Source organism: Canis lupus, chromosome 30 (assembly GCF_011100685.1).
Source record: "Canis lupus familiaris isolate Mischka breed German Shepherd chromosome 30, alternate assembly UU_Cfam_GSD_1.0, whole genome shotgun sequence".
Taxonomy (NCBI): domain Eukaryota; kingdom Metazoa; phylum Chordata; class Mammalia; order Carnivora; family Canidae; genus Canis; species Canis lupus.
In genome coordinates this window covers 15,035,507-15,053,843 of record NC_049251.1, presented here as the reverse complement: position 1 = coordinate 15,053,843, position 18,337 = coordinate 15,035,507, and the positions used below count along the sequence as shown (strand labels likewise).

Here is an 18,337-nt window from a genome sequence, read left to right as displayed (position 1 = left end):
TAATATTCTTTAAATAACATTATGGAGATCACATTCATACTCATATTTTGCATGTAGTATTTTGTAAAAAATGTATGGATTGGAAAGTATATTTGAAATTTATTATGTCATTTAAAAAAACATAGCTTGGATAAAATAAAAGAAACAATATTGCATAGTAAAAGTAGCCCAGGAAGGAATTCTTAACCCCTCAGAATTTTTATTATTAAACATTTCAAACTTACATTAAAGTTGAAATAATGATGTAAAGTGTACCCATATACTTCCCACCTACATTAAATATTTGTTAACATTTTTCTACTTTTATATATATAATATTTTCTATGTGCTTATTTGTATATGTATATTTAAATACATATTTTTAGTATTATATGTGATATATATTAAATATTAGTCTGTGTATATTATATGTAAATGTAGTTATATATTATATATTTGTGTATATATATTAATAGGTATATATTTATATATATTTGTTGTCTGTTTTGCTGAATCTTTTGAAAATTCAGTTGCATACATCATGACACATCACTTCATAGATAACCAAAATACCATGACCATATCTAAAGATCAATAATTCCACGATATTATGTAATTTACAGCCCATATAAAATTTCCCCAGTTGTCTCTTTTTGAAACAGAATCCAATTAAGTTTTGGTTATTGTATCTTTTTAATCTAAATAATCCCTCTGCCATCTTTTTTTTTTTTTTTAAGAGAAGATGTCTTATATTTTTGGAAAAGTTCAGTACAGTTGCTTTTAAAAATCACACATTCTGGGTTTTCTGAGTATTTCCTTGTGGTGTCATTTGTCTTGTTCTTCTACCCCATATGTCCTCTCCGCTATAGGTTAGGTCTAGAAGCTTAATTTGATTAAGGTTTGACTATTTTTGGCATAAACTTCATAGATGATGTTTAGTACTTTATATTTAATCAAATCAGGAGTCATGAAAGTATTTCAAGGTGGCCTGTGATCGTGCAATTCTTGAGGAATTGAATGTTAACTTTTGGTGTCACTGATGCTAAGTTTGATCAGTGTGTTTGGAACCTGGGCGAAGAATCCCTCTGGCATTCTACTCAGGTACCATGTCTAGCACTGGGCAGAGCAGTTGGAAGTGGGAATTCATGGTAGTGAAATGGTGTCATGTATATAGATGTGCTTTATAACCCTGGGAAGGGAGAGCTTAGAAACGTGAATTCACGTGACTATTAGAACAGTGGAGCAGTGGGTGGTTAGCTTTCTTAAATTTTAATTTGCTGTTTTGGTTTAGTGAGCTTGTGGTTAGTATAACTAATAAAGAACATAGTAAAATGCCTCATAATCAGTCAACATTATGGAAATGAATGTTATGGAGTTGGTTTATATTGAGTAGCAGTGATCCTAGTCCATGGACTCACATTTCTAAGGATTCTAAGCTGACTGCTTACCTGACCTTCAGGTAAGGCATCTTGCAGATGCCTCCAATTATGGAACATAAGAACTTCTCAATAAAGTTAAGAGAGAGAGAGGGACAACTTAGAGCCCTAGAGGGCAAAATCACAATGGGGGGCTTTTGTAAAAGACAGATGGATACCCAAGACTCAAGCCACATCAACTGAATTGGATTCTAGGGGGTGGGGGTGGGGGAATGAGGAGAGAGGCTATGGGAGGACAGGGGTGAGGCCCAGGCATTAGTATTTTGAAAAACTTCCCCAGGTGATTTTGTTATGTCCTAAGGTTAAGAATAATTAGAGGAAGAAGAAATGGGAGGAGTTATGAGACTAATGATGATCATGGAACTTCTTTGCTTTAATTTTCTCTGGACTGAAAGTTCTCTGAACTCTTTCCTCAGGAGGTTGTATTGAAATTCCACACGTTAGGAGTCTAATGTGTCCCAGGCCAGCCTACCTGAAAGGAAGAAGCATGCTGTGACCCTGTCATGGAGAAATTGATAGCTCATTCTTTTGTTTGTAATTTTTATGAAAAGAAGGATTTAAAATAATTGGAGTCTACTGCCCCAAATTATATCCTTGTGCCTTCCTGTAGTTTGTGGTTTAGTGACTGGGCAGGAGTGACAAGAATTCATTGTACCACAGAATATCCTTTCTCTGTGCATGATGCATTTTCTTTAGGGTGAAGTCTGATTGCAACTGAAAGTGAAGTAACATAGTAGGTCACAGCATTCTGAGCTGCGGACCTGGGAAGGGGCTGAGGATCTGAAGCCACACATACACATTAGTGAGATCCTAAGCCTTGAAGCTAAATCTTTGGGGACTGTGGAATAGTCCTGGAGCCTCACCACTCAGAATGGGAACATGTAGATGCAAAATTTCCCATGAACTAGCCATATTGGGGTAAGCCAGTTAAAAATAATTAAAATTGTATTTTAATTTGGGAAAGGCTTGGCCTGTTGCCCTAGTTCATGGTGGTCTTATAAGGAAGTGATTGTAGAGCAATTTGCAAACAGAAGTATTTTTAATACTATATTTTCGTTGCATCAGGAATAGTTATTTATGTTGAAGGAATGAGTCAGACATTACCCCAGCATTGAATTAGGCACATTCCCTGTCTAGTGCTGGGACTATCTGAAAAAAAATAAATAAATAAATAAAAAGAGTGTGTAAATTTAGCCTAGTATCATGTAAGTGCTATGGGAATAATTGTAAATAATTGGATTATTAGTAAGGAATTGGGAGTGGGCACATTTTTTTTCTGTGGTTGAGGTATTGGACAAAAAACAGCATAGCTTTGGCAATCTAATAAAACACAGGACAAAAAGCACATGCTGCCAAATCAGAATGACATTTGAAAACCACGTTAATAGAGCATTTACCTTCCAAGAGATTTTTAGATCCAATTCTGTTTCATCCAGATTATGCCTCTGTCCTCTGCACTCAGCAATTTTTATTGAAAATGTGGCCGTACAAATACATTTATGTACGCTTACTAATCTGTACTGTCAAATGGTCTGGTTTTTATCCATAGTGGTATTTACTGTAGAAATGTGTTAAGTCTATAGATTCTGTTATGTATACTTCAACTATTTGCCAAATATCTAGTGTGTTTAATAAAGGTGGGTCCCTGTGGGCTCTAGAGATGCCCAAAGAAAATTGCCAGAATTAACAATAGTGCCATTTCTATTCTGTGTGTTTCATATTAAAATGAGGGTAAGAGGTTGTTAACCCTGGAAAAGTCTTAAGGATTATTTTTTTAATGGGGGTCTTCCAATGAGGAATTCATGTCCGAAATCACGAGGCAGAGTCAGACAGAACTGAATCAGATTTTCTGAGTATTTTGTAGTGTGCCTTGATTTTGCTGGTGTCACTCTCAAAACAGTGTGTTACCCTGAATCTTTGCAATCCTCATATATAAAATCTTTCCATAAGCATTTTGATGAAATGAACAGCAAAACTAAAGCTAAGCAGTGTTGAAGAGAGGATTATAAATTCAAATTCATGTTCCATTATGGTTTTTAAAGATTGAAAATGACATGCCAACATGAATCTGAGTCAAACGTTTGTACTTACCTCAGTAAATTAAGAGAAGAAAAAAACCTGAATTTCTTTCCTTGTCACCTAACATAGGTTTTATTTACTTTTTAAATAAAAGATTATTTTGCTGTGATCTTTCTAGTCTCAGAAGTAAAATATGTATATGTAATCAAAAAAATCTTGATGGTTGTTGTGTGAGACTAAACGTTTTTCATTATAAAGTAATTCATCAGTAATGTACAATGAATGTTGTGTATGATAATGAAGAATTGGAAGCAATTTAAGTAACACACAGAAAATTATTGAATAAATTATGTTATAACTTGATGGAAAATTAGGAGGCATGTAAAATCGTATTTTGGAATAGTAGTTACATGGGGAAATGCTTTTGGCAATTTTAAGATTCAAAGTTGTATCTTTAATATAGTTTCTATTTTGTGGTAAAGAGAAAAACCCCTGTAAAATTAGGTTAAGATAATATAACCAGTATGCATCAAAGATTTCTTTGGGTGCAATTACATGTGATTTTTCTTATTTTTATTGCTACGTTTTCCTAGTTCTCTAAAATAATTATTTTTGAATCACAAACTATATAATGAAGTGTAAAATAGAAAAGAAATGCTGTATGTTGGAAAAGTATTTGTTAAATGCCTATAGGTATTTGGAAGAATTGAGCCAAATTATGAATGATGGCAGCCTTTGAGTTTGTCCATGCTTTTTACTGCGTTTAAGAGCACTTTTGCTGCAAACTGTCATGGTGGTATCATTTTCCTTTATTGACAGAATGAAATGAGGGCAGAGATTTTATTCCATAGCATTTAATTTTTGTATTCTTGTTTGAATTCAATACTCTGGAAGAAGATAGCAGATTTTTTAATAGATCTGGCATACTCTGAAAAATATTAAATATCCAAATGTACCTAGAATTTGACTATTTAAAACTAAGAATAATCAGTTGGGTAAAAAAAAAAATGCATGAACAAAATAAAAAGACAATAAACTGAGGAAGCAACAGGAGATAAGGCTGGAAAGGTGGGAGGGGCCAGAGCATTAGAGACTTGAGTGGAACAAAGTTATAAGATTAGTCTTTTGGAATGGTAACACTGGTGGTGTTTAGATGTTTACAAACTAAACAACTTTTTGGCCTATTTGCATATCTTGTATTAGTATTTACTTAATATTTTTATGTAATATTTTTCTTTAAATCGAGTTAAGCTGCTTTTATTCATCCTCATAGCAAACATATTTGTGAAATCATGAGTAAGTTATGGTTATAGTTTTTAATAATACAAATTAGAATTAATAAGTGACTATTCAAACCTGACTATCTAGGAGCACCTCGGTAGCTCAGTCGGTTCAGTGTCTGTCTTTGGCTCCAGGTCATGATCTTAGGGTCCCAGGATGGAGCCCTATGTTGGGCTCTCTCTGCTCAGCGGGGAGTCTGCTTCTCCCTCTCCCTCTGTGTTCTTTTTCCTCTCAAATAAATAAATAAATAAATTAAATTAAATTAAATTAAATTAAATTAAATTAAATTAAATTAAATTAAAAACCTGACAATCTAAAGCCATCCTGCATCCCATCAGTGATACACATAGCACACTTTGGTAAGCACTTGCATGGAGAAGGAGATGTGGAGATGGAGACTCCACATTTTGGTCATCCTGTCCATCTCTTAAGCATTACCATAATTTGGGCCTAGTCCTCTTGTTCAACTTGACCAGGTAATATTTTGTTTTAGGATCTACTAAGAAGGCTCATCTTTCCACATGGGCATTAGGGCAGTGCCATTGACCACAGGTGGCTCATTCCAGCAAGATAGAAGGGAGAACGAGGAAGAACATTTAGTGATAGGGAGCTGCTAGGGTCATAACTGCAACAGAGAAAGCAGGAGAGAATACACAGAACAGAGGCATGACTGCAGGTAAGATTCAGCTATTGTCCAAATGTGGTCACGCTCCATCCTTCACTCTTACTGGTACTGTAATGAAGAGTTGTCCTTGGTTAACTGCATATGTATGTTTCATGAGCTACCTAAAGAAAGAAAGAAGAAAAGTGAAAACCTAACCTAGCTATTACATTAGCACACATGGTGATTTTCATAAAACTGTGGAATTCAGTGGTGAAAGGAACTTAGTTATTCAGTTATTTATTATTTGTTTACTCCATCCCTGGATTCACAAGAAACTATGCATTTCTGAAAATGACATAGGGAAGCATGCAGTGTCGCGTAGTGGATAAGCCCATGGGTCTTGCTACAGCTCAGCCTCGCTTATCTGTCAAGGTCATTGTAGAACAGAAAGGGATATTATGGTCTCAATTTCTCTCATAGGGAGACTGAGGACAGCCTGATTTTGGTCCTCTATGCTCACTACATGTTAATCTTTCTTGTCTTTTGGCTGCTGAATCCAGATTGACTTTCTCCTGCTAACAAAACAAAACAGAACAAAAACGGAGGCAGATTTCATAGAATACTTGGAAATTCTCCTATGGCCTTGGCTTATCCCTGTTTGCTTGAAGATGGACTTTTGCCCAAGGGTTACAATGATTTCAGACCAATGTCCCTACTGTTTATATTAAATACCTAATGTCTTTGCATGGGTAAATACTTAATAATGCTTACTTGTTTGTTGGCTTGCTTGTGTTTTGTACTTGAAGTAAGATGGACCAATCCAAAAGAAATGAGTAGTCCATTTCTTTTGTTCAAGGAACTCCCAGGAAGAAGGTGCTATGACTTTCCTCATTGCAAACTTTGAAATTTTTTGCTTTCTCCAGCCTGAGTAATAATAGACCGTAAGCTCTGTAAGGGCAGGGATTTGGTCTATTTTAATCACTAAAACATCTCCATCAAGCACAGGGGCTGATTGATAGTAGGCACTGGCACATTTTCTTGAGTGAATGAGTGCTTCTTACTATCATAATGCTGTATTTGTGTAGGACACTACAATTGTAAAGTGTTTTCCCTTAGCTCATTTGATCTTTGCAACAGGGTTTTTTCACAGTGGATAGGAACTAGTGTTTTTACCCTTGTGTCATAGGTGAGGAAAATGGAGGGGGGCAGCAGAAGGGTCTGCCAGAGGCTTCACACAGAGTCACTGACGTGTGGTTCTCTCCCTGAAGACTGTTTCCCGATTCGGAGTCAGACAAGATGGGGCACAGCTGTTCCTCTGCGTGATGGTTCCTGCTTCTCTGGACCTTCATGGAATTCTTCTCCTTTATTTTCAGATTACAGGACAGGCCCATGTTTTACTGTGGTCAGCAACCAGATGTGCCAGGGACAGCTCAGCGGGATTGTCTGCACAAAAACACTCTGCTGTGCCACGGTGGGCAGAGCCTGGGGCCACCCGTGCGAGATGTGCCCCGCCCAGCCCCACCCCTGTCGCCGAGGCTTCATTCCAAATATCCGTACGGGAGCCTGTCAAGGTAAGCCGCTGGCTGATGCAGTTATTAATGGATTCATCTTATTTGCTCTGGAGAGCCATTCTCCAGCAAAGTTGGAGAGAATGGAAAAGCGGTGTCAGAGACATAACTTCACGATTTCGCTGACGGCATGATATCCAACTTAGGCATTAGGAGTGTGGCTCGGGAGAGAGCAGCTGGTCTCCCTGGACCTTTCCTTGCCAGCAGTTCCCCCTCTGACCCCAAAGCTGTTTCTTTGGGGTGATATGGTTTTGTTTGCAGCAGTGCTGTGCATTAGGACAATGCTGTGTATCGACACTAAGCAAAATCTCTGAGCAACGTAGTTTCTTTTTCTTCATTTTCTTCATTTTTTCCCTTCATTTGGTGTTGTTGGAGTTCCTCTGTCTCATGGGTTGTACTTAGTTGACCTCAAGAAAATAGTTCCTCTCTCCATTTTACATGCTACATTATGCTTTTTTTTTTTATAAGTCAGAAATAAATTAAGATTTGTTTCACAGTTTTAAATATCCCCAGATGTCGCCTGCTTGCTTCTTCTCCTACCTCCCATAGAAGCCCTTACTCTGTTTTTGGCTTTTACTCCTGTTCTTCCAGCTGTACAAATTCTTTTATTGTCTGGATGTCTGGCAGGAAACAGGAGGAAGTGAACGGAGGCAGTTCAGCACTAAACTGATGGGATTGAAAACTCCCAGGCTGTATCTGTTTCCTTTAGACATCTTCAGGGCTTTTTTAGCAAGTTGCAATATTTCCAGAAAATTCAGGGTATGCACTTTTGAGGCAAGTAGATACCAGTTTGGTTTTGTTCTGTACATTAATTCTAAGGCTGATATGCCGTAAAATAGAATTTGAGCTTAATCCCATAGTTTAAGCTCTGTTGGTCTCCATTAAATTATACTTCCACAAATTCCACTTGTGATAAACACTGTTGGTCCTGGCTCCTGATTGCTATGTATAACATACAGCCCCTTTATTTGCCCTTCAACTTGTCCTTCTGAAAGCCAGGAGCTGCAAGAAGTCACTTTGAAACAAAAGAGTTACAGAGGGGTCTAGCGTGTGATTTTATAAAATCATAAGTAAGTTTGGTTCCCTCTCTCTTGGGTACCTCCTTTATTTTTCTCAGCCTTAGAAAGCCCCAGTGAGTTTTGAAGAAATTCTTGGTCTTAGTGTTGTAAAGGCAGCTAGTACCCGTGAACTCATCAACAGAGACCAGAAAGCCGGATTTGGTGTCTGTGAGTCCTTGTCAGAAGTTGAGGCTCTGAGAGAACTGGGGGACAGAGAATGGAGAGGGAGAGGGAAGAGCGATTGCTCCGTGTCTTTGCTATGCATTTCATACAGTCTAGACTTGTCCAGCATTTTCTTTCTGTCCCTTCCTGACTCTTTATCAGAAATTTTGTGAAACCCTTGAAATCAAGATGGCAGTTATACTGCCACTTTGAGAATGAAATTCCCCATGTTTTATTATGGGTTTTTCCAAGCGATTCTGCTATCTGCTTGGGGCTGTGTCTCTTTGCTGGTGTTTTTCAGACCTTGGGCTAGATGGGAGGGGCTGTGGACAAATGAGTTCATAAAGGAGCTCATTCTGTCTTCAGTCTTGAAAGATGTGGCCAACAGAGAAGTGCCCTCATATATATTTCCTCTTGGCCAAAATTTATGACCAACAAGACTATCAAGTTTTGCTTATATGTGCCATCAATTTCAAATAACATTTTAATAACATATTCAGTATATTAAGAGAATGGAAACTTCTGGTCTAAGAGAAAATTGAGATCAGCTATAAAATGTAATCTAATTATATTTCACATATAGTGGTTCATTTGTGGGCCAGGACCTTCCATTTAACATAGTGACACTTTTATAGCAAAATAAATTGTTGGTTCTTTAGTATCCTTTCCATCATGCCAACTTTTCTTAAGAACACAGGTTATTAGAGATCTTAAAATTGGTGCTCACTCTCTTGCTTCATACAATGAAGAATAAGACAAAGGAGTACACTAGGTTTCCAGATTTCTAAAAGAATATCCAGAGTGAGAGAAAGAAAAGTTAGACTGCCACACTGGGGGTTCCTTTATTAAACTAGACTTTTGTGTGTTATATATGAAGAGATGGAAAGAATGTACATGTATTTTTTTACAATCTTTCTAACTGAACATAATGAGCTTGGAGTGATTCATTTTGTTCCTAAGGGGTTCGTATTTGGGACTACATGTGGGACCATGTGTCAGGGATATTAGGTGTCAGGGATACAGCAGTGAACAAAATAGACAAAAAACCTGCTCTCTGAACTTTGTATTAAAGACAATGGATTTATGAAACAAAACAAAGCAAACAAGTGTTCACTAGGTCAGCTGGTGATTTGTCCAGTGGAAAAAAAAATAAGCAAAGGGTGGTGAAGGATAAGGGAGCTGGCCATTGCTATTAGATTGGCCAGGGAAGGAGGATCCACTGCTACAGTGGAGTAGACACCTGATGAACAGGGCAACATGAATCTTTATGCAACTTTATGGAGGGAGAACAATCCACGCAGAGGGGCCACTGCTCCAAAAACCCAAGGCAGGTACATCCTTGGTATATTTAAGGAATGGCAAGGGAGCCAGTGTAGAAGGAGAGGAGTGAGAGAGGAGGCCAAAAGATGAGGTCAGAGAGTAGAGAGGGCAAATAGGATCTTCTAAGATAAGGGCTTGAGTTTTAAGCCAGGAGGACACACTCTGACTTACCTTTCAAAAGGTTCCCACTCGTGGCTGCTCTGCCAGCAAAGTGAGTCTGCAGCTCAGACTGCACATTCATCTAGGGTATCTCACACTTCTCAGTCTAATGTCCTGGGTTGTTTAATTTTCACAGTGCAAGATAATTCTACAGAGTGCAAGGTGAACATTTCTCATTTCATTTGCCTAAAAACACCTTCTCATGTCTTCCGAGAGATCTTAAGTAAATTCTGTTTTAACTGAATCATTCAATGTAAGTCTTAGAGACAGTTTTATTATAGAAATGTGTGGCATTTTGATTCTAAGGATTTCTTGTATAACTCTAGTTGTTACTGTCAGCCTTTTAATTATTGTACCCCTATAATTTGCGGCATGCATAATAAACCCCACGAAAATTAATATAAATACTGCCCTTTACATAAGGGAAGATGGAAGATGGGAAAATTAACAATATTCATGACTTCTTATAAACATTATTGACCAAGTTATGTTACTCAAATAATTTATTTTACATAAAGTAATTGTGAAAAATCATTTCTCTCATCATATTCCAAATATTGTGATGGACAAATAACTCACTGACATAATTATGGTAATATAAATGTAGACAAACTATCACATTTTCTTCTGCAATGACTTTTATATGAATCTCTCCCTCTCCTCTCTCTGTCTTCTAAAATCTGACAGATGTGGATGAATGCCAGGCCATCCCTGGGCTCTGTCAAGGAGGAAATTGCATTAATACTGTTGGGTCTTTTGAGTGCAAATGCCCTGCTGGACACAAATTTAATGAAGCATCACAAAAATGTGAAGGTAAGAAATATCATGCTTTGCAGTCAAGGGGTGGAGGGGCAGGCAAAATTCAAATCAATGACAAGCTTTATTGCAAATTGTTCCAAAATCCTTCTGTCTTTGTCATTCCTGTGAATGTGTAAATATAATATTCTTACCAGGAATAATATGCCTTTGTGCTATTGAACCAGAAAAACCCTGCAGCTTTTTCCACTTTTATAGACCCAAAATAAGAGATCCATCTGAATCAAATTAGATATTAAAACATGAAATATTTTTGAACCCATATTTGGGTTAAAATGTTCAAGACCTGTTTTTGCATGGTTCTAGAGACATGAATTTAAATTTAATCATTACATATCATTCAGAAAGACATATCTTCTGATGTTTTCCTAGTTAAAATGTATGTTTGATTTTTTTGAGATTAACTCATATATTTATGCTCCTACTACAAATTTAGTGTTTTCTGCCTATCAGATGGAAGCCTTTTAATGTTAATCAAACAGAAAAATAATTTATTCTCTGGAGGTAAATTTATCTATTTGCATTTAGTTTATAGATTGAGCTCCTGAAAATGTGTATAGAGAGAATGTGTTCATATTCACCACTACTGCTACTTGCCAAAAAGAGGCCTGGCATCCAAGGCCGTAATAAATGCTTTTTCCATGAGAGGGAAGTAAGTAGGCAGCACCAAACTCTCTTTTCTTTGAGGAGTGCATGTATAATGTCTGACAGTCATGGAACAAGGCACCTGTCTCATCAAACTCAGCACAGCAAACTTCTTCCTTCATTTTCAGCTCTACTTGATGTGATGTAAAGTTTCATTTCAATGCGTGAACTTTTGTTGAAAGCAATTGCTGTTGTGTCTGCTCCCAGCAACGAAGAATAGTTCATTCTAAGCCATGTGTCTGGGATTGAATCATTAATCTTCTTTGTAGGTAGCTATAGTGTATCATACGTGGGAAAGACAGCTTCAAATTTGAGGTGCAATTCATAAATTACATTTAAGAAGTTTAATACCTACTTACCCTGAAACTGAATAATCTGCAATTTGACTCTGCTAGAATTATCTTTATGGGCTAGAGTTGTTTTTAAGTTATTAATCATCATAGAATTTATAGTGATACGTTCTTGAACATGCCATACACAGTTGAAGTAGCTGTGAAAAATAGGTTCTAAGGAAGTAGGACTTTTTAAGAATATTTTAAGTTTCAAAGAACAATAAAGTTGATTCTTACAAGCCCAATGTATTCTTGAAGTTATATTGTGGATCTATGTTAGCACAGAATGTTGATACTGAACAGGGTAAAGAACTTACTGAGCTGTACCTTTCACATTATAAAGAACCAGCTATGTTAAGTGGCCTGATTGAAGTCATTTAGATCGTGCTAAAATTTACTTCTTTTGATTCATACTCTGGTACTTGCTGTACCATATTATATAGTCTTTTTTCTTGGATATAAGCCATAATCTCTAATATTAATACTTAATATTTATATTTCCTAATATTTTGAAAAATTTACAATATTATAGATTTTCAGGTGCCATTATATATGTCTCGTTATGCCATTACTAAGCTGTTAGGTTTATAATAGCATGCAAAATCAACAGCAGCAGTAGGTTGTGTCTTAAATTTTCAGGCTTTCTCAGCTTGATATATTCAGCTTAGATATAGTCAGCTTCAAGATTTAGGGCAGTATGGTCCATATGATTTGTCCAGTCTTTGTTGTTTTCTGGAATTTGATAGCTTCCAGCTTGGAGTACAGTTGTTTGCTTGTGTCCCTGGCCTTTCCCTCAGACCTATCAGTTAACATGGGTCAGGATCCATCACCTTGTGTGGTTGGGAACAAGTCAGAAGATTTAATACTGAGATTGAAAGAAAACTCATTCAAAATCCTTTTGTTAATGCTAAGCAGCCTATTATGGTGGTGTATCCAATGGACAAAAAAATTCAGTCTGAGAATGACTTAATCCTTTTTCACAAATATTTTTTTTTTTCCCGGCTACATATTGAAATCAGTAGCAAGATAAAAACAGCATATTTTTGGCTAGACCTTTTTTTTTTCTCCTAGCCATCTACGGTTACATTAAATTCAGATGATGGGGTTTTTCCCCTCTTTCTTATTTTTTTTATGCAAAATTGATACTGGAAGAGAATGTCCCGTTAGTACTACATGTTCTCTGGCCTAGAGCTCGTTTGGGCATTGTTGACCTGTCTTACTCGGGTAGGAGAGTAAATCAGAAAGTCCTCCAAGAATGCTTGGTGAGCTTAGTCCCCTCCTCCTCTCCCTTGCTTTTCTCCAGCTCCATGCCTCATTATGGGAATGCCGTAACTCTGGGCATAGGATGATTGATAGGATGGTCAATAGAAGGAATTCCAGAAAATCTGGCCTACACTGCTGAAAGTATGAAGAGAACATCTGTGTGCCCTGGGAAGATGGTCAGGCCACAGTGGGATTCTGTGCCCTTGTGAAAATCTTTCTGGCATCTTTGCCATTTCTTTGAGTGGCTTTTTGAAATGCATCTTCCTCTTGACTTGGAAAGGAAGGAACTGGGTGCCTGGAAGCCCGCAGTAATTTATTTTAAAAACCAATTCAATAAAAAATTGGCTTTAGCAAATTTACAAGATGCTAACCTTCACTCCCTTGGTGATGGTAAGAGCAGGTTTTTGGTGAGATCTTCCTTTTGCAGGACCCTCCCTTCTTAAAATATCCCCTTTCCCTGAAACTGAAGAAAGCCATGTACCAAGTTTTAGATCCAGGCGTGCAATTTAGATTCATTTGAAATGTAAATTAACAAGCTGAAATGATTAAATAACAATTATTAAATTTTCATAAATTTAAAAAGAAAAGATTGAGATTTATAGCTGTGATTTGAGAAAAAGGGAAACAAAGTTCATGCCCACCTTCATTGTTGATTTTTCCAATGACTCTCGAGTATGCACACTGAAAGAACACATGAGCCTTTTCTTTTCGGAAACCAAGTCCATATTTGCATAGGTTACTGTGGGAGGAAATTAAGAAATAAAAAGTGTAATTAAAGGATTAAGTTTTATTTCTGGAAGAGGTCCCTTGGATTCCTAATTAACCACTAATATTTTGGGATTTAGATTATCGCCAGCCCAGCCTTTAGCAATTATAATAGCACTGCATGATGCAAAGGACTTTTTAAAAATGTAGCTCTTAAGTCCGTGCACTCCCTAATACATGGCCAAAAACCTTAAGACTTCCCTCTTCTAGAATAATGACATATTTATCCAATGGCTCCTTGCTATTAGGGGCTTTTATCCACTCAGGCAGCAAGGAGAATTCCTAGGGCTACTCAACCCACTGCTCTAGATGGGGCTCCACCCTCTGCAGCTACTTGTAAGCCCTTGACTCCCATTGTTCAGGGTCACCAGCTCCCTACATGTTGCTGAACAAAATCTCTGCCATGTAGGCATAAGAGCGCTAGGCACAAGGTAGCCCTGGCCCGGATCCTGGCCCTCAGGTCCTCCCATATTCTGTGTGACCTTGGACAAGTCAGTTACCAGCTCTGAGATACTTCAACTTTCAAATGAGGAGGTGGAACAAGATGATCTCTGGAGGTCCTTTCCAGTTCTGCAATCCAAACTCCATCTCCTCACATTTCTCAGTGTTTCCCAGTTGTGATCAGATAGCAGGTGCTGCATGAATAAGAAACCACACAAGCAGGCATATGTGGTATGACCATAAAATAGTATAGCTGCTGTTTTTTTCAACATGATTTGAAGAATTAGCTGACACATTACCACCCTATGTCTCCTGACTCACTGACCTTTGCAGGAGGGCATCCACCTTAAGTTGGACCCCTGCCCCTCTCCCTCCCAGCCCAGCCCCTGGCAATTGAAGACCTGGGTTTAGCATCACTTTATAAATGATCTTCTTTGCTCTTCAAGTTTTACTCATGTCAGCTTTCTGAAGGTCTCAGTGTAATGCAAGAGTTATGCCCAGGCACCAGACTTGCAGAAATCAGTGCTATGCTTGGACCTATACTATGAGAGTTAGATGAGTTGACAGTCATAAAACCTTTAATCAATGTCTGGTGCTCCGTACGTGTCAACTCTCATTATTATTAGTACTGTTGTACTATCCTCTCAGCCAAGGAGCCAGATCTAACAGCCAGCATGTGAAGGAAGGATGCCTCCTCCATTCTGCCAGTTCATTCTGTTTTTTTCAGTAACTCTTTCTAGTATATTTTGTCGCCTAAATAACCTCTTTGGTTATTGACCTAAGTGGCCTTAATAAGGTTAGTAGCAGTCACTTATACTAACAGGTAGAAAAATATTTCATTTAATAGACACTATTTCCTCACATCTTTTTTTTAAAGATTTATTTATTTACTTATTTATGATAGACATAGAGAGAGAGAGAGAGAGACAGAGACACAGGAGGAGGGAGAAGGAGGCTCCATGCCGGGAGCCTGATGTGGGACTCAATCCTGGGTCTCCAGGATCACGCCCTGGGCCAAAGGCAGGTGCTAAACCGCTGAGCCACCCAGGGATCCCCTCCTCACATGATCTTTGATAGGAGTTCAGTGACCCAGACATTCACCTTTAGGGACACTTTGGGGAAGGTACCTTCTTCTTAATACCTTTGTGTTACAGGAGTGCATCCTCTTTCATTATTTAATGAGGTTGTTGAGTCCTTGAGGTTGAACTTCTGTGGTTTGTTGTGGTGGTGGTTGTTTGAGAGAGAGATAGCATGCTCGTGCTGGGAGGGGAGTGGAGGTTAAGATAGAGACTCTCAAGCAGGCTCCACTCTCAGCGCAAAGCCAGACATGAAGCTCGATCCCAGGACCCTGAGATCATGATCTGAGCTGAAATCTAGAGCCCGACACTTAACTGGCTGAGCCACCCAGGTGCCCCTTGTTGGTTTTTAAGTAGGATTGTGGCTGGTAAACGTGGGAGGATTGATGGTAAAGAACTGTCTTAAAATGTGCCTTCTGATACTATGCTAGTTTGAATCTTTAAGCTCCATTCCTGGCTATTTCTTGGCCTGACTTTTGCCGACTCCAGTAAAATGTCTATCTGTCGGAATAGAATATACATTTTTACCATTATACAACTTCACAATGAGAATGCTGTTTATGTTAGCATTGACTCTAATATAAGCAGGGGAATATTGTTTGCTTTAGCCTCTAGCCTAGCATAGAAGAATGGGGATTTTGCTTTTAAAAAGGTTAAACTGCATGTAAACAGTGTCACTGTTGCCTTTTTGACTAACAGGGTGAACTTGAGTCAGACAACACTTGAATCTGGTCTACTCAGAATTCTATTTCGTTTTACAAGTGAAGAGCAGTACTTAAACGAGAGAAGAAATATTCTCTCTCTTTTTAAAAAAATTTGGGCTGAGTACCAACAGTGTAGTGTGGCCATTGCAATACTCCCAGGGGGCTTGGGTCAAAATCCATGTGTCCTTAGGTGAGTGCAGAAAGCCTCCTCCTCTTGGAGTCAAGGTCGTGCAAATACCACTGTTACTCTGGGTATTTACTTTTAGCCTAGGCAAGAAGTTCTCAACTTCTTCTCCCCTCGCTGGTGCCACATCTATTGACAGCTGTCAGTGTTGAAAAGTCCTTTAAAGGAAATGGTTGGATTTGTCCTCAGGAACTTTTACTGCTTCCTTGGAGGAGACCAGTAGTCTCAGGCCCTGAGCACTGATTCTGACTATGGCCTCCACTGACCTCACAGGGGATTCGGGAAGTGGGGCAGATGGCCAGACCAACCATTATCTCTCTTCCACGATCAGTCATAGGGTGTGGGCTCCCAGGAAGGGTGAAGTCTGAGGTGAGGCAGCTCTCTACAGCTCACACAGTCCTGGCAGTAGCTGAGAACCCAAGCTGTCTACTGATGGCACCCTTAATGCTAGGACAAGTCCTCCCTTGAGAAGGATCTGGATGGAGCATCCCAGTGTTCCCCACCATTCACTCACCGAACCCACAGAAAACCATCATCATAGCAGATTGGGTGTCCCTGAGAACCCCACAATGGCCAAGTCTTGGTCAGCACTCAGACCAAATGCTCTTCTCTATAGGATTTTCGTACCTGCTTTGTGGAAAGTCAGATTGAGAAGAAATGCAGGAATTGATGCAGAAGATAGAGTAAACATAAGGGACCCTAACTCAATGCAAACCATAGAGAGAATGGAGAAAACAAAATTTTAAAATAAATGACATTGGAATATTAGCAGGCTATAGTTGCTTGGTAAAACACTATATAGTTTTAGATTTTACAGGGGAGGTTTCTTCTATTTTGCTGTAATCTCTTGAGTTTTGGAAGTTCCTTGGGTAAGCCTGTGTTGAGAGAATCACCCTTTTTAAAATTGACTATTTTATTTATTTATTTTTAAAGATTTTATTTATTCATGAGTGAGAGAGAAAGAGAGGCATAGAGACATAGCAGAGGGAGAAGCAGGCTTCCTACATAGAGCCTGATGTGGGACTCGATCCCAGGATCCTAGGATCATGACCTGAGCCAAAGGCAGGTGCTCAACCACTGAGCCACCCAAGTGCCCCTAAATTGACTATTTTATATGCAGCTTTTGTTCTGGAGATTGGTTTGGTTGGTTTTCGCTATGAACCTTGTGATGATGAACAGTTTTCTGCTGTGTTCTGTGAATACTAAACTCTTCTTTATGTTCCAGATATTGACGAATGCAGTACCATTCCTGGAATCTGTGATGGGGGCGAGTGTACAAACACAGTCAGCAGTTACTTTTGCAAGTGTCCTCCTGGTTTTTACCCCTCTCCCGATGGTACCCGATGCGTAGGTAGGTTTAATGATAAACAGCATCCCTGTAAATCAGTTCCATAACAAACATCTTTCTAAAGACATTTGTGCAGGGGGACTTATAAGTTCTCACTTGATGTAAAATTTACATTGTCATTTTATCAAACAGTTGAGTGCTCTCTTCAAGAAAAGAGGCATCTTGTGGTGTTGTATTAGGATTTTTACCTCCCAGAAAGAGGGATGATCCAGGAGCCCATACAGATATCCTCAGTCTATAAATTATCTTTGTGATCATGCAAGTGTCAAACCTTCAGCCATTTCCTGGGACCTGTGTTAATTTAGGTCTGAAATTTTGCAATAATCTCTTAATTGGTCTCCCTGCTTCCTGGCTTCTCTACAATCCATCCTGTCAGATTTATCTTACTAAGATAGTGCTTTGATTCAGTAACTTTGTTGCTCAAAAACCTCTAGTAGTTTTCCATGAGGATGTAGAAATTGGTGTTTTCCAGTGTGTGTCACATGGATTATTCAGGTGCAGGGCCTCTAGAGCTTCTGGGGTGGGAGAGGGGAATAGTACAAAGGAGTAGGCAATGATGCTTTTATTTGGTGGTGTGTTAGGCTTCTATGTAAAATATCAGTTGAATAGTGGATTTTGTTGTCTTAAAAAACAGGTTTGGAAACTGCTGGATTTAATGATTGCTAAGACTTCCTTCCAAGTCCAGTTTTCTAGTGTAAAGTTCCAGTTCCAGAGTGTGCAGCCTGATAGTTAAAGACCTTCACTCTCTGACCCCTCTCAACCTTGCTTCCTTATCTGCACAGTCCCTGCCTCTCCCCCTCAAACACTTGTTTTGATTCATTCCTGCCTTTTTTATCATATGTGTGGTACCACTCAGGACAGATACTCTTCTTCCAGCTCAGGCCTCCTTTCATATTCCTCCTCAGCTTCTCTGTCTTTGAAGACACCCCGGATCAGCCTACCTGAAAGCAGTTTCTCCCTTCTCTGAGGATATGATTCTCATAAATGATCTAGGGAAATTTTATGTCTGTATGTTTTTATCTCCCTAATTAAGATGTAAGCTCTCCTTAAAGGCTAACTGCTATCCTCATCTGTCCCCAGTGGTTCTCGGCATGATGCCTCGCATGTCATAGGCACTCAGTTAAGTATTTGTTGAATATCACAATGAGTACTTCCTTATTATTAGGGCAGAGCTAGG

The 18,337-nt window shown here is 38.6% G+C and overlaps 1 protein-coding gene across 1 annotated transcript in view; it reads left to right on the top strand.

Moving 5' to 3' along the window:
* The window catches only part of FBN1 (fibrillin 1), a 223,186-nt gene that overhangs the window by 94,461 nt on the left and 110,388 nt on the right, over nucleotides 1-18,337 (top strand). The window contains 3 exon segments of the mRNA NM_001287085.1: nucleotides 6,693-6,890; nucleotides 10,274-10,399; nucleotides 17,038-17,163. Coding sequence (NP_001274014.1) covers nucleotides 6,693-6,890; nucleotides 10,274-10,399; nucleotides 17,038-17,163 — 450 coding nt within the window.